General features: G+C 33.7%; 1 protein-coding gene and 1 long non-coding RNA gene across 2 annotated transcripts; one reads left to right on the plus strand and one right to left on the minus strand.

Annotated features, from left to right (window-relative positions):
- Positions 1–15,424: 15,424 nt before the first annotated feature.
- LOC112777544 (MLP-like protein 43) lies at positions 15,425–16,823 on the plus strand. Its single transcript, XM_025821948.3, has 2 exons — positions 15,425–15,785; positions 16,323–16,823. The coding sequence occupies exons 1-2, from the start codon at positions 15,593–15,595 to the stop codon at positions 16,598–16,600; spliced, it is 471 nt and encodes a 156-aa protein (XP_025677733.1). The 5' UTR covers positions 15,425–15,592; the 3' UTR covers positions 16,601–16,823.
- A 3,420-nt stretch (positions 16,824–20,243) lies between these two features.
- Positions 20,244–22,520, minus strand: LOC112777574 (uncharacterized). The gene is made up of 4 exons (XR_003190476.2): positions 22,368–22,520; positions 22,222–22,276; positions 22,006–22,133; positions 20,244–20,499 (listed from the first exon to the last, which is right to left on the minus strand). It is a non-coding gene; the product is annotated as an uncharacterized lncRNA (long non-coding RNA).
- Positions 22,521–22,748: the final 228 nt, after the last annotated feature.

Consider the following 22,748-nt stretch of genomic DNA (forward strand, 5'->3'; position numbering starts at 1 on the left):
GTAAAAAAGATTCAATCAAATGCACGCTCAAAGTCCTACCAACTACCAAGTTTTGAGCAATAATAATTTTAAATGGGCCAATTCTATAATATATCTATCGCTTAAGTGCTGAATTTTTGTTGAAAATTTATTTTTAATAACAAATTTTAAATATTTAAATTTTTTTATATTTTTAAATTAAATATTAATTATTTAATATTTTTTTCAATCAGACACTAAATTTTTAAACACGATAACAAATACCTTTTAAATTTCTCTTCAAAATCGTTATCAACTTTTCGTATAGTGTGAAGAAAAATGGCATCTTATAAAGTATAGAAATTGGAAAGCAAGGGTGCTGGTGCATGCATATATATTGAAGCATCTCAATTCTCAAGGTGATGTGTAAGTTATTGGAGCAGAAGAATGGGAATGTCTATGCTGGGGAAACTTGCATCTGGTCCTTGAGTCCTTGACCGTGTAGGAATATTCTAATTGTGGCTGAAGGTTGGTTCTGTACATAAAGTATTGTTTAATTTGTATTACATAATTACATGTGATCCATAAATGAATGTAATTGTAAATTGGTATAGGACGGTCGATTAAATTAGTAAATTCAATATTGATTAGACATGCATATTAGACCAGAATGTTGATGAATTTAGGGATGGCAACGGATTTTCATGGGATGGGGATATGCCCCCGTCTCCCGCCTCCATTATTTGTTTTCGTCCCCACGATGGTAACGGGGACCCCATATTCATTGGGACTCGAGTATTTGTGGATTTTTTTTAAAACAAAAAAATTAAAAAAAAATTTAAAAAATTAGAGATAATTATCAACAGTCATGGAACCTCCGAAAGCAAATACTCAAATGATAATAATAAATCCACAAATGAATAAGACAAATTCACAGAAATTTTAATAATAGAATTAACACACATAGAACATAGACAGTGATAACAGCAAATGCACATATACAGTGATAACAACAAACCACATATGAAAAACGATGAAGACGGAGACCCTCACTGCTGCGACAAAAACAGTGACGACGACCCTCCCTACAGCGACGAAGACGGCATTGAGAGAACCCTTCCTACTGCAACGAAGACGGCGTTGAGAGAATCCTCACTGCTGCGAGGAAGACGACGACGACAACCCTCACTACTTTGACGAAAACGACAACGGCGACACTCACGGACGCGTGAAGAGAGAAGACGCCGACAATGGATGATGAACGATGAAGATGGCGACGCGATTTAAGTAAGAAAAATAAAGAGTGCAAGTGCGTGATGGTGAAGGATTTAGGGTGGCAACAGTGAGGGGTTTAGGGTGGCGGCGGATGGCAGATGACGGAACGACATTAGAAGAAGAGGTGGATTAGAGAGGACAAGAAGTTAGGTTTCGTGAATGATTTTATCATATTTGGACGAAGAGAGGAAGTGTGAAATGTGAATGACGGCTTGGGGTTCCAGGAGGGTTTGAAACTAATATATATATATATATATATATATTGGTCATTTCTTATAACGGGAATTATACGGGTATTCACGGGGTGGGGACTTTTATCCCGATCCCCATCCCATTTATTATCCGGGTTCCCGACCCCGTCTTCCACGGAGAGAAATTGACCCCCAAATATGTTTCCTGACGAGTAAATTTTCATGGATACCCACTCCGTCAGAAAAAATTGTCATGCCTAATGAATGAGGTTAAAGGTTTATTGAGTTTTAGTAGGTATTTTTTTAACAGATTTTTTTTATATAGAGATTTATTTCATCTATTTTTTAAATTTTTTATTTTTATTGGATGATTAAATGGTAGTTATTTAAAGTATATATTTATTCGTTGAAAAAATATATATCTTTATTCACGTAAAAAAAAGAAATATATATATTTTTAATTAAGAGTTAAAAAAATTTCAGTTAAAAAAATTTCATGTCCAAAAAAAAGGTAGGAAAATGTTTTTTTTTAATTCATTTGTAATTTTGATAATAACCGTGAAGTTACAAATGTAATATCCTCTCTTCAATAAAAAATGAGGTTACTATATAAAAAAAATTGAATTATTAGAATAAATTAATAAAACTAATTTTCATCACCGTAAATGGTATGATATTTTGTAGTGTCATTAGTTTTTTGTGTTTTAATTCTCAAGTAAATAAAGAATGAAGTAATAGTGAATAATAAGTTATTAATTAATTTTATTTCGGAATAAAATACTAATTGTAAGAAGAAAATTAATTCTTTAAGAATCTAAATTAAAAACCACTCTAAATATATTAGTTAAATAGATAGATATACAAAATAAAAAAAAAACAATAACCATATTCTAATAAAATAACAATTCTTTATAAAAAAAATTAAATATACGTCTTTGAATTAGGACTTAGAATTACGGGTTTTGATTTTAATTTTTTAGAGTAATTTTTATTAGGCCTACAACCTATTATTATTATTGTTCATATCTTGACCCAATGTAATGGTCTAACCCAACTAAGCTAAAAAGGCCCAACCCAAAGGGATGGCCTTCACCGCTCATCCGACCTCCCCAAAGAAGTCGGACTTGGCATGAACTGGCAAATGACACTTATCCAAATAAGAATCTGTCTCCTAAAATCTCTCACCTACTTCGGCAGTAGAGGTCGGAGCAGCCCCAGGTTGAGCAGACGAACTTGGCAGGAACCCTTCGGATAAATCAGCTTCACGAGGAGGGGACTCCACTAAATGCTGCCCAACCATTTTCAACTCAGAATCGGTAGGAGGACTAAGGGGAGACACAATTTTTCCATCAGCAACAACTTTGTTAAGGTGAAGAGGTGACAAGTCCAAGTCGGGAGCCAAAATTCGAACCTGCTCTTTAATTTTAACACCTCAAACACCACCTCGGTGCCTTCAGCCACAAACTCTTCCAAGTCTTGATACCCCTCCCTAAGCCAATCCAGCTCATCCCTAAGCTCTATTTTTTCAGTAAACAAACGCAAGTAATTCTGCTCAGCCTTCTCTTTCAAACCCTCAGCCATAGCCAGAGAGCCCATCAACTGCTTCTCCCTCTCGCGAGACTTGGAAAGTGCCTCCTTCAGCTGATCCCACTCATTCGTCAGCCTCTTCTCATCCTCACGGAACATGGCTAGTTGACCCTCAAAAGCTTCTAGAGAACGCTGGGTAGCGTTCAGAGGAGTCTTTTCCAGTTCCTTGAGCAGAGAAGTACAAACCCCAGCAGTACGAATCCCTCCCCAGATTGAAATTTGGAGATGGTTTCTAAGAGAGGCATCATCCATAGCAATAGTGCAATGCAGCAGGATATGCCTCTCACAGAACTTCACCCCGTTAAAAACAGAATCACCAATATTGGAGACACCGGACTCCGAGGTTTTTCTCTTCTTTGAAACAGGCTCCGAGGAGGGAAGAACTGGAGGGGTAGGTACAAAGGGGGGAGGAGGGGTAGGAAGATCTGCCGACTTGGCCAGGCCGGAGGAGGTCGCCCCCGAATCTAGCTTCAGAGGAGAAGAAGTAGATGATGCTCCGCCTTCTTGTAATTGAGCAGCTCAGGCCCGGACGTTTCTCTTTGCCTCTTGAACTTTTTGGTATGCTTTAGATCCACTTTCATTTTTTTTACAAAAAGAAAAGAGGCAACGTTAGTGAATAAGTCGAAAAAGGCAAAGAGTCATCCATGAAACAAAAAAGTAAATAGCTAACTAATTCAGTACGATTTCATAACTCGGAGTTTCGAGGAGGAACATTTTTGTATCGAGATTGGGAGCCCGCTCCCAAGCTTCTCGCAAGAACTCAACTACAGCCTCTTCGACCTCATCCAAATCTACCAGATGGTACTTTTCGACAGAGGCTGCCTCTACCCAGTATAAGGGAAAACGAGGCTCATCATTTTCAGTAAGAAAGAAAGGATGGTGACCCTCTACAGCTCGGACTTTGAAAAAGAAAATTTTGAAATTATGGAATGATTCATCGAAAATCGAAAATACTTTCTGGCCCTGGATGGCACGGAAAGAGACCCACTGTAGCTTGTTTTTAGACGAAGCATTAAAAAGCTTGGTAAGATGAAAAAGAAAGAAGAATATCTTTAGAGAAATCGGGAAATCAAGCTCGCGACTGACAAGCTAATAGATCTTCATAAAACCCAAGAGTTAAGGTGAAGTTGAAAAGGAGCAACTTGGCAGTAAGAAAGAACCTCAGTTTCAAAATCAGAGAAAGGAAACGTCACCCCCAGCCTAGTAAAAAGGCAGTCATACATAAAAATAAAAGGGGGATCTGAATTAACCACTTTGCCAACACAGACTCTGTCCTCTAAATCAGGGACAACTAATTCATATTTGACCTCATCCTCCCTAGCATCACAGAGCCTGTGGTGTTTTCAAAATTCATAAACAAAAACATTATCTACCAAAGGAACCTCACAAAGGACAGAGGCATCTACCCATCTTAATAGATCTTCGGAAACCCTTGAGGACATTTTTTGAACAGAAGGGCGAGACATAAGGGATGATATACCTACATTACGCAAAGAAAAAGAAAAAAAAATCATCAAAACAGAGTCACATGAGAAAACTTTTTCTTTAGCAAAACAGGAACTGTCAACAAAATCATAAAAGAAACAGCCTTTCGAAAAAATACGCGAAGTCTCTAACATTTCCTACCTAGAACGATGGCAGAAACTACAATAAAACGGCACAATAAAGCATACCCAGAATCTCCTTTCCAACTTCTCAGTTCACTTAACAAAAATGAAAGAAGTGCTATAAAAACAAGAAAGGAAGAAGGCAGTGAGAAACCAACTTTTTTGAGAAGAAGAAAGCTGTCGGCGGAAAATAGGGCGAGCAAGGCACCAAAAACTAAGAATACGAAAAGCAGAACGCTGAGAGAAAGGAGAGAAGGGAAGTATACCCAAAGGGAAGACGAAAAAGGAGAAAAGGAAAGAGAGGGAAAGTACTTATAAGATCTTAGGGGCACACTCGTAAATTAGCCTACTCATTAAAAAGGCGCGCCATTACCAACATAACCACCCCCATGTGTAAATGCAAAAACCGAACGGACGCGACGTTTGATCAGACGCGACGGTTGAAGAAATTCAAAATCACGTCGATTTCAAAACTAAAATCACATCGGTTCTCCGACTTGGGAAGAAATACCGACTTAAGCATCCTTGAGTTCAATTAATACTCGAATCCAACTCATAACTAAGAGATCGAACTCGAGTAGGGGCACTGTTCATACCCTGACCCAATGCAATAGCCAGGCCCAACTAAGTTAAAAAGGCCCAACCCAAAGGGATGGCCTTCACCGCTCACCCGACCTCCCCAAAGAAGTCGGACTCGGCATGAGCTAGCAGATGACACTTATTCAAATAAGAAACTACCTCCTAAAATCTCTCACCCACTTCTGGAAGAAATATCTCAACAACCCTAAGATAAAGGGACGGTTATCTACCATCAGAGGAGGAACTACTCCAATGGTGGTTATTGGTTCACCATCTATAAATACATTGAGACACTTAGGTAAAACTAAGTTCCAATACTCTAAACCTGCTTACCCCCTTTGCTAACTTAGACATTGGAGTGTCTTTGCAGGTACCACTCCCCATTCTTTCACATACACAACTCGGACGGCGGCTCCCAGACGTAAACCAAGTCGGAGACCACCTTCCTCTAGCGTTTGGGCCTCTCATTCAAGCCCAACCATCCGGTTCTAGGTAAGTCCCGGAACAATTATTATCATAATATTGGCAATTAAAAACAATGATAATAACATTAATAATTATAATAATCAAAATAATACTAATACTAATTATAACAATAATAATGATAATAGAGATATTATAATAATAGCAGTAACCATAATAATCAGTGGCGGCGGAGCTTTGTGTGGGCAATGGGGAGCCATGGCTCCCCAAAATTTTTGTAAAATATTAGTGTTTTATTTAAAGAAAATAAAATTAGCTTGTTTGGTTAAATTGATATACTTTCAACCTATCTATCTGAGTTCGATGCCCTTCAAACTTTTTATCCTATCTTATTTGACAATAACAAATAATGTTATTTTATTTTTAAATCAACTTTACAAATTTAATGCCATTATAGTATCAACACTGTTTACATTAATAAATTTTGATGTTTTTATTTTATTAAAAATTTAAGATTTTGTTTTGTTGTATTAAATTATTTGATTTGTAATGAAATAATAACAAAAATAATTAATCTTGAGACTTTTGAAAGATAAATATTATTAAAGGTAAAATTGATCTTTTAAAAGGTTAAAAAATAATTTATAAATTATAATTGATCTTATATAACTTAAATAAAAAATCAATTTTTGAAAAGAAAAATCAATTTTTAGATAAAAAAAAATTGATTTTCTAAATAAAAATAGGTTTTTATGTACAAAAACTAATTTTTTTTATGTAAAAACTAATTCTTTTTTAAAATTGATTTTTTATTTAAAATCAATTTGGCTTATTAACCTAAACAAAAATTTTTACTAATCAAAATCAGAATTATTTTTTTGTTAATCTTAACCATATGTAATTTTATATATTAATAATAAATTTATAAATAAAATAATTATATTTATAAATTTTATTTTAATATAAATACTATTATATAATTTTTTATTAAGATTTTTAGCTCTTCAAAAAAAATTTTTAAACTCCGCCACTGATAATAATGACACTAATAAAAATAATAATAGCAATAATAAGTGAAATAATAATTACAACAATAATAAAAAAGAACAGTATAATAGACAAAAAAAAAAAAGACCAGTATAAAAGTGAAAGTCATTGTAAAAAAGATAATATTAGTCATGACTATAAACTTAATTTATATTTAAATTTGTCCTAATTATTACAATTTAATATTTACGAACCGACTCCTATATTTTTGGATATCTTTATTTATTGTCTGGTCCTTCAAGGTTTGGATTATACATTTTTCACTGAAAAAAAGCTCCTTGGAGAATATGTGCCTATAATAATCAATTTGGCATCTCATAAAGTAAAGCCCATAACACTGAAATATATCTCTATGTATACTTTTTAGAAAAAGTTTAAGAACCAGTAACTTTTGTGTTTTGTGGTTAGCATTTAATTATCAAAAGAAAAGTAAGTGATCTTCTATTATTAGATATAATCTTACACTATTAAAAATATTATTGATGGCCAATTGATAATTATAAAACACAAAAATTGTTGGCCCCTTAGCACTCTTTAATAAATATTATTGTATAGAGACTATTTGTAAAACTAACTAACTATGATTAGTTCTAAACTATTTTCTAACTATAGTTTCAACAGATTTATTTCTAACCATTATATAACAACTAACTAACTAAAATTAAAGGCTAATGATTATTATAAAAAAATTCTATATCAACTAACATTCTCCCTCAAATTAGAGGTATAGATGTCTAACAACCCTAGTTTGGAATAGCAGAAAAAGAAGGGCCTGAAACCAGTGTCTTGTTAAGCAAATATGTTGTTCAGTTAGCAGAAGTAACAGGTAACAATTTGAGAATCCCTTTATTAGCCTTATCCCATACAATGTGGCAGTCGGCCTAGAAGTGTTCATGGTTTGGTTAATCCAAAAACTAAACCAGTTTTTTGGTTAATCAAAAATATAGTCTTAGTTAATTAACTAAATTGGTTGTACATGATAAAATCGATTATTAACTGGTTAGTAAACTTTAAAATTGGTTTTTAACCGGTTATTAAAATAAAAACCAATTTTTAAAAAATAACCGATTTTTACACTAAAAATTGATTTTTATATCAAAAAATTGGTTTACACCTAAAAATTGATTTTTACACAAAAATTCATTTTTGTACATACAAAAACCCAAATTTTTAACCTTTTTTTTCAAATTGAATTTTTTAATCTAAAAATTATTTTTTTCTTTCTAAATGATACGAGTAACATTTGTAAATAATGAAATCCCTTCCATTGCTTCATTCTTTTTTCTAATGTAAATAATTTTCTTTCTAAATGATACGAGTAACTTTTTCTTATCTCCTTCTCTCCATCTCTCTCATTTTCTCTCCCTATCCTATCCTTTCTTCCTTATCTCTCTCTCTCTCCCCTTCCCCTCTTTCTCTCCCTCCTCTCTCTTTGTTTTCCTCTCTCTTTCCCATTTCTCTTTCTTCCCCCTCTTCTCCCTCTCTCCCTCTCTCCCATTTTTCTCTCTCTCCCCATCTTCTCTCTCTCTCTCTCTCTCTCTCTCTCTCTTCTTCTCTTCCTTCTCTCTCTTTCTCTCTCCTTTCTTCTTTTTCTCTCTCTCTCTCTCTCTCTCTCTCTCTCTCTCTCTCTCTCTCCTTCTCCTCTTTCTCCCCTTCCCCTTTCTTTCTCTTTATCCTTTTCTCCTTCTCTCTCTCCTTGCTCTCTCTCTCCCCTTCCCTCTTTCTCTCTTCCCTCCTCTCCCTCTCTCCTTCCCTCTTCCATCCCCTCTCTCTCTCTTTCTGTCTCTCTCTCTCCCTCCTCTCTTTCTCTCTCCCATCTCTCTTTCTCTCTCTCTCTCCTTATCCTCTTTCTTTCCCTCTTTCTCTCTCTTCTTCTCTCTCTCTTGCTTTGGAGAGAAGAGAAAAGAAGAGAGAAGAGAGGGATAGAGAATGAGATAAGACTGTGAGAGAAAGAGAAAAGAAAGAGTAGAAAAAGAAAGAGGAGAAGGAGAGAGAAAGAAAAGAGGAAGAGGAGGAGAGAGAGAAAGAAAGAAAGAAAAGAGAGAGAAAAGAGAGGTGGGGAGAGAGAGAAAGGAGGAAAAGGGAAGAAAGGGAGAGGAGGAAGAGGGGAGAGAGAGGAGGAGGAGGAGATAGAGGAGAGGAGAGAGAGAAATGGGAGAGATGAGTAGAGAGAGGAAGGAAAGAGAGAGAATGGAGGGGGAGAAAGATGAAAAGGAGAGAGAGAATGAGAGAGGGGGAGAGAAGGAGAGAAAGATAGAGAGAGAGAAGGAGAGAAAGAGAGAGGGGGAGAGCAAAGGAGAGAGAGAGAGAGAGAGAGAGAGAGAGAGAGAGAACAAAAGAAGGAAAGAGAGACAAGAGAGAGAGAGAAAGAAAAGGAAGGTGGAGAAAAAGGGAAAGAGAAGAGAGAAAGAGAGAGAGGAAAAAAGGGAGGGGAGAGAGAGAGAGAGAGAGAGAGAGAGAGAGAGAGAGAAGGAGAAGGGGAAAGAGAGAGATAGGGGAGAGAGAGGAGGATAAAAAGAGGGAAGGGGAGAGTCGGAGAGATGGAGAGGAAGAGAGTGAGATAGAGAGAGAGGGAGAGAGAGAAGAAGAAGAGAGACGGGAAGGAATGGAGAGAGAGAGAGGGGGGGAAAGGGAGAGAGAGAAGAGGGGAGAGAGAAATAGATAGAGGAGGGAGAGAAAGAGGGGAAGAAGAGAGAGAGAGAGGAGGGGGGAGAGAGAAGGAGAAAGACAAAGAGGAAGAGGAGGAGGAGGAGAAAGAAGAAAATGAGAGAGAGAGAGAGGGAGGAAGGAGAGAGAGAGAGAGAGAGAGAGAGAGAGAGAGAGAGAAGGGAGAGAAAGAGGAGAGAGAGAGAAGAAGAAGAAGAAGAAGAAGAAGAGAAAGAAGGGAGGGAGAGAGAAAGAGAGAGGAAGGGAGAGAGAAAGAGAGAGAGAGATAGAGAGAGAGTATGTAAAAACTAATTTTGGAGTTTGAATAAAATCAGTTTTAATTAGATTTTAATTTTAATTTGGTTTTGGTTAACCAATTCTAAAAAATATGGATATGGTTTTTAAAATTGTTTTATTAAACTGGTTAACCAAAATGTGGTTATGATTTTTTAACCGGTTAACCACATTTTGATTTTTTTATGAACACCCCTAGTCAGCCTCTATATGTTTGGTGCCTTTGTGAAAAATTAGATTGATTGCCATATGAAATGCAGATTGACTATCACTATACAGAATGAAAGGCTTTGAATGTTCAAGACCAAGAACCTTCAACAATTGAATGAACTAAATTCCTTCACAATAAGGCACGATATTCAACTTCAAATTATGAATACAATACTGTCTATTACTTGCTACTCTTCCATGAAATAAAAGTTGTCCCTAGAAAAAAAAAATACCCTAAAATTAATTTTTCTGTATTTGAACAGGTTGTCTAGTTAACATTAGCAAACTCGGTGAGAGTGTAGTCATTGTGCAGAAGAAATAAAAAAGAGGCTAGTGCTAGGAGCTTTTTTTAAATATTTCAAGATTCTCAAGGCTACTTTGAGATGGTTAGTGGTTGGGGACTCTAATTATTGGCTTAAATTTTTCACTTCAAAGGATATAGTGCTTGTGAGATATTACAGTTTTCCAATCAATTTCCTATAATTGGTAGAATCAGCAATGGGGTCTTCTGAGGTCTTAAACAAATGGATTAAATAATCCATTGGTGTTGACACTGGCTTTGCATCAATTTGCCCAAATTTCTCAATCATGTTAGTAGTATATTTCTTTTGGAAGGCTAAACCTTTCGTGCTGTAAGCCACCTCCATACCTAAGAAATGTTTAAGTTTGTCCAAATTCTTGATGCTAAATCTATCATCTAATATCTTCTTGATTCGGATGATTTTATTTGCATCATTCCCTGCCAAGACAAAGGAATAATCTGATTTAGACTGCACATAATCAGATTTAGATAGGACAAAAACAAGTTTGGTGTTTTGTCGTCGACTCGCCTGCTTGAGTCTATAAAGAGACTTGTTGAGCTTGCAAATCGAACCAGCGGGAGCTTACAATCCTTGAGGCACCTTCATGTAAACCTTTTCAAGCAAATCACTACGTAAAAATGCAATGTTGACATCTAATTGTTTCAAGAACCACCTCTAAGACACAGCAATAAAGAGAAGAACTCTCAAGGTGGTCATGCAAATCACGGGGCTAAACGTGTCAAAATAGTCAAAACTGATAGTCTAATTGTACCACTTTGCCACTAATCTGGCCTTGTGCCTTTTCACAGAACCATCCACATGGAATTTGACATTGAACACCCATTTCGAACCAATGGCATTCTTTCTTGGAGGCATCTTGGTAATAGTTCAAGTTTTGTTATTTTCAAGAATCAAGAATATTGACCTTAGCATTAGTGGCATCCTTCCAACAAGCTTACCAGACAGCATCATCATATGTCTTTATTTTTGTTCATGTTGTCCTTGTGATCAAGTTGTTATTGTTCTGTCTTTATGTTTTGTGTTTTTTTATGTAGTTGTGATTTTCTTGAGTAAAGTTAATGTCATTATATTGTCATTTTTTTTAGTAAAGTTAATTATTTCATTATATTTGTGATTTTCTTGAGTATCCAATCTTAACTAATTTTATTATATTTGTCATTCAATGTATGATGTGCCATCCAAACATGAAATAGTGAAAATCTGAAGAAGCAAACCGACAAAGTCATACATATAATAAAATCAGCATACATGAAACTAAACATAAATAATATACTCGTAAGTACAACAGTATAATTTCACAACCTTAAACATAAATAACATACTCATAAGTACATGAATCTAAACATAAAATAAACTTAAATAACATACTCATAAGTACCTGAAAATAATTCGGGAACCACCTATCTCCACCCCTACCATCCTTGCCATGAAACCAGTCTATGTTCAAGGCTGGTTCAGGCATATGCTGAATGCCACCGAGCTGTGGAAATACCCTGTCCACTTGGTGGTTGGTGCCATTCAATCACGGCGAAATATATCAGGCTAGTCACCACCCGCTATAACCGACTGTGCTCCTCAGCTGAATCTCTGGATTAACAACGGCAAGCACGTCCAGCACAGCATAAGGCTCCCACACAATCTGCAAATGATTATAGAATCTTCTATTAGTACAATATATACCAAACATGTCGGCGAACGAGTAATGAAACTTGGAAACAGACACAAACAACTTACATCTTGACCACCAAGCGGTCTAATGCAAAGCGACACTGAATAATTCTTTCCTCCTTGTGGTTGGATGTCGATAAATAAGTGGCCCACCTGGACAATGACAACGTTATATGAATATATAATCTGGCAGCTCAATAGTTAATAACTAGAAACTAATAATGAAATTCTAAGTGCATCTATCGATACCTAGAAGCCAACAAAAAAGAAAAGTCGTCGAATCCATGCGGCCTAAGAGTAGGAAACTGCCTAAAAAATCCAAAACTGTAGTAGCTGGAGGGGGGCTGCCAAGTTTGTCACATTTCTGTTGACCACCTGACACATGCATCGATATAGCCATGCCAACGCAGCCGAACCCAACTATAAGTGCCCATCTCGTCAAGCCTCGCCACAAAGGGCAACCACCGTATATGAACCCAATTTTCACTCTTGTCACCAAACAATTGAGTGGATAGCAGCATCATAATGTGTGCACGTGCATATATGCGTACGGTATCCTCAGTTGCATTGGCCGGCAGCACCCTGAATCTCTCATGGAACCATGTGAAGTGGACTATAAACTGGTTTACCTTATCCGGTAGTGGAAGCTCGCCAAATAACTTCTAAAACCACTCCCAAGCCTGTCTGCTATCATTCATCAGCTTATCAAAATCTGTGAGGCACCCAGATACAGCCTTACCATCGATGGACAACCCCAGCTGGTATGCCACATCTTGCAGCGTGATGGTGCATTCTCCGAATGGCATATGAAAGGTGTGCGTCTCAGGACGCCACCTCTCAATGAATACACTGACCAAGGACTTATCCATCCAAAACCACCGCGTGTTGAGCCTAGTCAGGTGGTACAAACAAACCCTCTCCAAATAGGGTATGATCTTATCATGCAAAGGCATATTCTGTTGCCTCCAAATACTGTAAATACACCTACTTGGTAGTAGCATGTGAGAAAAATAACCACACCAAATGAAATTCCAACATTACAAATTTAAACTATAAATTATAACCAGAAACAAAAATTACAAGTGTGCTATCTATCCAATCTTAACTAACATTTTAGATATAGTTCAGTTAACATTATTTTTCAACCTAATTTTATTAAAATAGAAAAACAAAAATGTTGAACTTTTACATAAAATTTTGAAACAATGTATTTTAGAATAAGTGAAAAATGTTCAACTTTTAAATTCATAAGTCCTGCATTATAAAATTTAAAATTGTAAAACTTAAATTTAAGACTTAAATCTTAAATTTAAAATAATAAAATACAACCGTTAGGTTTCATTTCTAAAATTTAAGTCTTAAATTTTAAATATTAAACTACAAAACTTATAATTTTAAAATTTAAAATAATAAAATACTACCGTTAGGTTTTATTTCTAAAATTTAAATCTTAAATTTTAAATAATAAATTACAAAACTTATAATTTTAAAATTTAAAATTTAATATTTAAAAGCTAAAATTTTAAATCTTAGTTTTCAAATATGATATTTAAAAAATAACCCTACAAGCCTTAAATACTGTATTTAAAATTTGAACCCTAATTCTCAATTACAGATAACCATTCTACTTAAACATTTGATTCTACCTTTAAATTTTAGGTCTTAACTTTAAAATCCTAAACTACAAATCTTAAATTTTGTATTCCAACTATTGCACCCTAATACTACATTTTATGTTATATAAAATTCAATACATAAAAGAAAACCAACTTACTTCTTCATTGATACTTCCGGCAACGTGCGCAACGCCGTTGAATTAGTACAGGCTGCGTTCGTCCGCCATGATCCCGTGTCTAAGTACTTCCAAATGTCCAATAGCCTTAAGAACTTTTTCCCTCTCAATTCACAATTTTCTCTCTCTCTCTCTCACTATCTAAAACAAAGTTTAACTTCTCTCTAAACTTTTGCCAAATGATACAAACGGATGAATAATTCACGACTCCCTCCAGCATATTTATACTCAAGCACAAACCGCTGTATCCCTATCGCGGTTTATACATAATTGAATTTCGTGAAAAAATTATTGGAGGGGTGTTGCGGTTTTTTCCTTAACGTGTTTGAATATAAACCGTTATACTCCTCCAACGATTTATGTGTATACCTAATTCGTAGTTACGGTTGATTTCCATAATAATATTAAAGTTGCATTTGTGTATACAATCTTTAAAAGTTGTAATCCGATAAAATTAAAATGCAAAAGATTTATTTTGGCAACTTATAAATTATTAAATAAATATTCTAATAATTTTTGGTAAAAATAAACGGTGTCAAATAATAAGATTTTTTCTTTAATTTTTTAATTATATTTGAATGTGAGTTTAAAAAAAGAGACCTGAGGAATGGAAAACAACTTAGCCACTACTAGATTGGACTATTTCTTATTATATATTAGGTTTTTTAAATTATTTTACATAACCATCTATTATACTCCTAATTAATATATATAATCTAAAATTTTAATTAAATATAATTTTATATTTAATTTAATTTTATTATTATTTTATGTTCACTTTTTTAAATTTAATTGTCTTTCTATTTGAATAAAATTATTAAAATAAACATTAAATTTTATTAAACATCTATAAAAAGTAAACAAAATACTTGTATTAATCATAAAGTATTTACTTTTTTAATTTATAGATGTTCAGTAAAATTTAATGTTTATTTTATTAATTTTATAAATTAAAAAATAATTAATTTTTAAAAAAGTGAATATAAACTAAAAATAAAAATAAAAAATAAATAAATATAAAAATGATATATAATTGAATGTTTTAAATGATATATTTTAATTAAAAATATAATATATGGTTATATAATATAATTTAAAAAAACGTAATATATAACAAGAAAATACTATAATGTTGAAGATAATTGTATTTTTTAAGGTGTAAAAAATGAGTTTAAGTGAGTATCGTGGGTTTGAATTTCACCTTATATATGCAGTAATCCATTGGCCAGCGGCAAATTCTTAAATGGAGCTCAGATTTACGACGGATTAGTTCTTAACCTGTCGAGTTAAGAGATATCGTGGACAACTAAAAATAAATCAGTAAGATTAAAAAGTATAAAAATTTTAAGATTATAAAATAAAAACAAGAAAGCTTTATATAATGATTAATTTGATCAATTTTGTCCTATGATTCCTATACATATTTCTTCGAGTTATATTTGAAAAAATAAATAATTCTTCTTCAAACTAGTAAAAAAATATCCAAACCATCAATAAAAAATATAAGATAATGTCTAATTTTAACATATTTTTATTCGTTTCTTCTGAAGTATTTCATTATTACTTGCAAATAAATATAACAAAATAAAAGAAATTAAGAAAATATTTATCGGAATTGTACTAAAAAAAACATTAAACAAAAAAGATATTCATTCACAAAACCTTTCTTTCATATTTCGAATAACAATACACATGGCTATCAATAAAAAATATAGGCCAACAAATTAATAAATTACTTTAATTATAGAGGACTCGTTTGCTATTAAAAAATATTTTAAGCCACACTACAAACATACATAAATACTATATGGCTGTAACATTGGCCACAAATTAAGAATGTTATCAATAAGTCCTTAAAACCATAAAATTCTTTCTCTACCATAGACATAATTCTTAAATAGTTTATATGAGAAGTTGGGAAATTAATGTGTGTGTATATAAATAGGCATGCATGTTACAGTGAGAAGTGTGAAATTGAGTTAATTGCTTAACATGACAACATCTCAAGTCCAGAAGATAGAAACAGAGTTTTCTATTAAGGCAGATGCTAAGGAATTCTATGATGTTTTCTGCAACAAGACACACCAAGTTGCCAAGGCTTGGCCTGATATTGTTCAGAGTGTTGTAATTCATGAAGGTGGATGGGGCACCGAGAGATCCATCATTTCATGGAACTATGTTTATGGTAATGTCAAGTGGACTTTAACTTGTTACAAAGTTAATTCTTCTTGATTTATATTTTAATTATCTTTTACCTCAAACCCCGTCCCCTCACAAAGTAACGGTCAAAATTCAAAATGCATACAAATTATTTTTGTTTAGTATTAGATATTGATATAAGATCTGGAAGCTTAAATTTCCATATGAAAAATTTTTGGATCAATAATTTTTAATATTTTTTGTTATCATTTGATTAGTATAAATATTAAATTATCTTTAATAAATAAATTATATTAATTTATGTGTGTAAATTTTAAAAAATATGAATGTAAACTGTATTAATTTATATGTAGAAATTCTAGTAAATATAAATACAAACTATATATTTCTTGTGTGCAAAATCTCTATAAATATAGGTGCACATTATTACTGGCCAAATACTTATAAAACATGATAATATTTACTGGCCATTTAGCATTGTGACTTTCACAATTTTGTGATGACACTTTTTATTTCCTTTAATCCTTAAAATCTAAACGGTTTTTGGTTTTGATAAGATTAGATGGCAAGGCTTGTGTTGCTAAGGAGATTATTGAAGACATTGACAAAGAAAACAATAAAATGAGCTTTAGAGTGTTGGAAGGAGACTTGCTGAACCACTACAAGAGCTTCAAGTTCTTGCTTCATGCTGTTCCCAAGAAAGATGGAGGAAGCATGGTGCACTGGACCATGGAATATGAAAAGATCAATGACAACACTTCTGATCCTCACACTTTGATGGAGTTGGTAGTTGATGAGAGCAAACAGGTTGAAGCTCAACTTATTTCCCAAGACTGCTGAAAAAGTAGTGATGAATAATTCACATCAAAGTAATGGTGAATTTGAAGCTGGGTAATTGGAGCTATATAATAATATTATTATGATGTGCCATTATGTATCTTTGCTAAAATAATGGGCAATGGCATAAGCTACTATATATACTAAGCTTATTGAGCCGAGATGCATGTTTCGTGTCCTACGTTCAATAATAAATAATAGAAATGATTAAGTTGTCGTGTGAAAATGAGATATTATTGCCGAGAAATACTTCAACATTTTCAGAAAAAAAAAATTATATATTCACTTCTTCTAAGACATACATTTAGGTAACATTTGTTTTGAAATAATGAAATTTGAATTAATTAGGAGATTGAGATTTAGTACTGTATTTATTAGTACTGTGTTTATTAGTAATTATAAATTGAAACTAAAATTTTGGTAATTATTTTGGTAGTTCATATCTTGATCCTTGTCCTTCTATACCAACGACTCTCTTCCTTTATTTGGTGTCTCTATAGATTTTATCTCTTTTCTTTGATGTTGTGAAAAAAATTTTAGTTTCTTTTAAGTTTATTTGATTAGTTAAATCCGATTTTGCAATCTTATTTAATAATCTAGGATCTTAACTTTACGAGTTGAGTTTGAATTCATCGTGATTATTGTGTATACATGATTGATTGTGCGTGAGCTTATGTCTTATTATACCTAAAAAATTTCAATCTTTACATCAATGATTTTAGTTTTTTCATCGATGGTTTAAATGTTTTATTATGCCTCTATTTTTATTTTCTTTAATTAATAGGAGTATTTTAATAATTTTTTTATGAGAAAGTTTAGGGAGCTATTTTTATTAAAATCTGACCAACACTTAACCAATAAAAGAAAAGTAAATAATCTCACACCATTGGATGAAATCTCACACCATTAAAAACACCAACGATGACTAATTGATGGTTACAAATCACAAAACTTGCTGGCCCTAACACTCCTCTTTTTTTATTTCAATCTCTATATTTATTGTAAAAAGTTGTGAATTGTGGAAGGTTGGAGAATATGATGAACAATGAAAAAAAAGGAAGAAAAAGAAAAGTGAGATAAAAAGATTTGCTTGTTAAAATTAGAATGAATGATTATAAAAATGAGTATTACTGTATAAAGACTATTTGTAAAACTAATTAACTATGATTAGTTATAAACTATTTTCTAAATATAGTTTCAACAGATTTCTAACCATGATATAACAACTAACTAACTAAGATTAAAGACTAATGACTATTATAAATAAATTCTATATCAACTAACATTCTCTGTCAAACTAGAAATATGGATGTCTAGCAATCCTAATTTGGAATAGCAGGAAAAGAAGGGCCTTGGAGCCCATGTCTTGGTAAGCAAATATGTTGTTCAGTTAGCAGAAGTAACAAGTAACAATTTGAGAATGAGGAATGCTAGGGGCCAGCAAGTTCTGTGATTTGTAGCCATCAATTAGTCATCATTGGTGATTTTAATGGTGTGAGATTTCATCTAAGGGTGTGGGATTACTCACTTTGTTTTTGCTGGTTAAGTGCTGGCCAAATTTTAATAAAGCTGCTGGCCCCTAGACTTTTCCTTTGAGAATCCCTTAATTGGCCTTATCCCATACAATGTGGCAGTCAGCCTCTATATGTTTAGTGTGTTTGTGCAATGTTTGTGCAAAATCGGATTAATTGTCCTATGAAATGTAGATTGACTATCACTATATACAAGATGAAAGGCTTCAAGTGTTCAAGACCAAGAACTTTCAACAGTTGAATGAGCCAAATTCCTTCACAATAAGGCACGATATTTGGCTTTGAATAATGAATGCAACATTGTCTGTTACTTGCTACTCTTTTATGAAATGAGAGTTGTCCCTAGAAAGAAACAATACCCTGAAATTGATCTTCGTGTGCTTGAACAGGTTGCCCAGTCAATATTAGCAAACCTGGTGAGAGTGTAGTCGTTGTGCAGATAAAAAAAGAGGCTGGTGCTAAGAGCTTTCTTTAAATATTTCTCAATCATTTTAGTATAAGGCTAACCCTTTCGTGCTGTAACTCTGTAAGCCACCTTCATACCCAAGAAATATTTAAATGTGTCCAAATCCTTGATGCTGAATCTATCATCTAATATCTTCTTAACGCGGATGATTTCATTTGCATCATTTCCTGCCAAGACAAAGGAAAAATCTGATTTAGACTGCACATAACAGATTTAGATAGGACAAACACAAATTTGGTGTTTTGTTGTCGACTCACTTGCTTGAGTTCATAAAGAGACTTGTTGAGCTTGCAAATCGAACCAGTAGGAGCTTGCAATCCTTGAGGCACCTTCATAGTAAACTAACCTTTTCAAGCAAGTTACTATGCAATGTTGACATCTAATTGTTCCAAGAATCATCTCTAAGGCACAGCAACTAAGAGAAAAACTCTTAAGGTGGTCATGCAAACCACGGGGCTAAACGTGTCAAAATAGTCAAAGCCGATAGTATGATTGTACCACTTTTACCACTAATCTGGCCTTGTTCCTTTCCACAGAATCATCCGCATGGAATTTGACCTTGACCACCTATTCCGAGCCAATATCATTCTTTTCTGGAGGCATATTGGTAATAATCCAAGTTTTGTTATTTTCAAGAATCAAGAGTATTGACCTTAGCAGTAATGGCATCCTTCCAACAAGCTTACTAGACAACATCATCATATGTTTTTAGTTCTGAGATTGTAACCAATGCTAAAGAGAAGGCTTGGAATTTGTTGAGAGATTGTTGTATGTGACATACTTTGAAATCAGATATCTGCTGATGATGGAGTGAGTTGATATGAAGGAGACAAGACACATTAAAAAGTAATTCATAAGGGGATTTATTTCTCAAAATTAAGTTTGGAATTATGTTAATAAGATGAATAGCGTGTGTAATGGAATATGTCTAAAAATAGTATGAAATTGATGAGTGAAAAAGTATAGCTCGCCCATCTCTAGCAGATGTTAGTATTTTCTTTCAATATCACTATTTTGCTGAGGTGTTTCAACTTAAGAAGTTTAATAATCAATTACTTTTGAGGTGAAAAAATGAGAGAGATTGAGTCAAGCCCATTATCAGAATTGAAACATTTTATGGTCTTTTGAAATTGATTTTCTATGTAAGTAACAAAATTCTTTATTAAACTTTGAACTTTAGATTTGACTTTCATAAAAAATAGGCAAAATAAATATGGTTTTGTCACCAATAACAGTAAAAAATCTATGTCGAGTATGAGATGTTGTGGCCAAAGGCCTCCAAATGTCTAGATGTACAATGTCAAAAGCTTCAAATGATTTGCTAGAACTCTTATTAAAAGGTAATTTCTTTTGTTTTTTCAAAATGACAAAAATTACAAGGTTCCTTTTTATCTGAATATTTGTAACACCCTACCACACAAAGCTTTACGCTTAAGTCGTAAAATAGAGGTGGTGTGGTATTACAATCTCTAAAGTAAAATAAGTACATATAATAACAGAAGAATTATAATATGCTAGGAGCCTTGAAGAATAGAGGAAATAAAAATCACAAAATAAAAGCGCAACGCTCAAGGAACGAGTTAACTTGCGTGCTAAGAAAACCATAACTACTAAACAAAGATGACAGAAGTAGGAATAGAGTGCCAAAGATACAAAATAACAAGCTCCTAACTCAGCTCGCGAAGTTAAGACTGTCCGGAGAATATTTACATATATATACATACATATCCAAAACCCAAAGTACATATACATAATCCTGCCTCTCCAGAAACCTCTAAGAGGATAAAAAGAACAAGTTAAGTGGAGAGAAAGCTAAGTACATATTTATATATATCTGTACAACAAAACTACCCAGTAACCCCTCCGCTTTAAGAGTCCAGACGCCTAACGAGATGGCTCCCGACCTGCATTTGAAAAATAACAACATAGTATGGAATGAGAACCGGAGGTTCTCAGTATGGTAAATGTGCCACACACATAATATATAAGGTCCTGGGAATGCCAGAGGCAATCCTAGAACGCCGACACTCAGGTTATAGAGCTTAAAGTATTAAACAGAAGCCATAAAAGGTGATTTTCTAAGAACATTTAAACCTAACTTAATTTAACCTTAAATCTAAGTCCCATACTGCCATTCCTCCATACTTCCAACTTCATCACGCATTTTCACAGACAAACAAACAGATAAAGTCAAGCACAAGAAGGTTACAATTACTGCAGGTAAGGAATACACATTTAACATGGCAAGTACATATAGGCACACCCAATTAAAGCATAAGCAAGTAATTCAAGTATTATGCATATGATGCATGCCTGTCCTATGGCTGATGAGGTTCATCTGTCGGTTATCCAGCCAACCCGACAAGTCTGAATTGTCCTTAGACTGTCTCCCAACGTGCATCCCCAAGAGTCTATGCATAGTTTTATCTCAAATAATCAATATTGCTCAATGGGGGTAACATTCCCGGGAATTTATATAGTGCCCGGTCACACTTACGTCGTAGGGTCAACAGAGTATCGAGTTTCAACTTGGTACACATGGTGGCAAGCCACGACACTTAATCCAGGGAATCTCGTATCTCAGATCATTCAAATTCATAAGCCATATAAATAATTCAATTATAATTCATCAACATCCACATCATTCTCAATCGCATCTCATTCATCATCATATATAAATCATATTCAATCCTTATCCTTCATTATCACACCTCCCATTCCGTCCATCAATAGTTTCAATTCAAAACATAATTCATTCTTTTCTAAATGAATCAAACTTAAAACATACTCATTTTCTTAATAACTCAAAATCAAACCATATAACCTTTGAATCTAAATCTTTTTAAATAATCATATAAACAAAATCTCTAATTTTTATAAAATTTCGGCAGCATCTCCTCTAAAATTCGGACTTTGCCACCCTTTTCGAGTCCAAACCTGCATTCTTTTCAATTCAACATATCCTTCCTCATCATCATAACAATTACCACAATAAATCTATCTCAGATCAACAATTATACTCATACAATATTCAAATCCAACAACCAAAATTCAACTAAGAATCATAGTTCACAAATCCTAGGCTTTTAACACAAAATACCTCATTTTTCATTCGAAATTTCCATTCCAATTATTTTCAAATCTATTACCACCAATCCAAATTGCCAACAATCATCATTCAACCAAACCAAAATATAGCCATATAATCAACAATTCAATCATATATCCTTTCAAAGATCCAACTAGCAACCAATATCATCTTACAAACAAATCACCAAACCAAACCAAGCATATTCATCAACCCATTACTAAACATTAAATATACACCTGCATTCCAATTTATCCTATGGTCATCTAGCCTAAGTTTTCACAGAACATTATATATTAAATGCAAGAAACCTAAACCATACCTTAGTCGATTCCCAAGTATTATTCCAAGACAATTTTCCTAAAGAACATAGCCCTCAAAACCTCAACTAATCAGCTTCCTCTAAGTTCCAGTATTCACAATTTCAAGCTCCAATTATTTATTCACAACCTAATACACATTTATAACACATATATATCCAATTTAATACTCAAAGCTCAAATTTAATGAAATTAAAATAGAATTATCGTATCCTCACCTTACCCAAGCTTCACATAAGCAAGAGTGAACGTTTTTCTCAAGCTAATTGGATCCTAAAACATCATAAATCAAAGAAATTCAACCTTCCCATTAAAAATTTGAAAATTGGGGGAAAAGAGTGGCTGAGAATATTTAAGGGCTTACCTATGAAATTGTTCTGGTAGAAATGTAGAGCTCGACGTGATGAACGCGTAGCCGCAAACGGTACGACGATCGGAGCTCGGATCGGAAAGTTACGGCGCCTTGAACTTGGAACGAGGGTTCGGACCCTTTTCTTCTTCTCCCTGGATGCAAGCCTTCAGCGTTCTGCTGAAGATGAAGAAGAGAAGAACGTGAGGTTTATTTTAAATGGCTGGCCCGGTTGGGCCCACGGTCCGGTTTGGGTCCGGTTCAACCAGTTTGGCCCGTTCGATCTAATCTTAGACCGTTTTTTTCGAAATTAGTGTCAAAATTCTCGTTTCGATGAGCTCTATCCTAATTTGATATAATATTCGCATTTCTAATCTTTTTTATTAAAAATAATTT

Source organism: Arachis hypogaea, chromosome 19 (assembly GCF_003086295.3).
Source record: "Arachis hypogaea cultivar Tifrunner chromosome 19, arahy.Tifrunner.gnm2.J5K5, whole genome shotgun sequence".
Lineage (NCBI taxonomy): Eukaryota > Viridiplantae > Streptophyta > Magnoliopsida > Fabales > Fabaceae > Arachis > Arachis hypogaea.

Bases quoted from the DNA above. Each gene is read 5' to 3' on its own strand.
- LOC112777544 (XM_025821948.3), top strand. From the start codon at position 15,593: ATGACAACATCTCAAGTCCAGAAGATAGAAACAGAGTTTTCTATTAAG. The intron at 15,786-16,322 runs GTAATGTCAAGT...TGATAAGATTAG, and splicing joins TTCATGGAACTATGTTTATG to ATGGCAAGGCTTGTGTTGCT.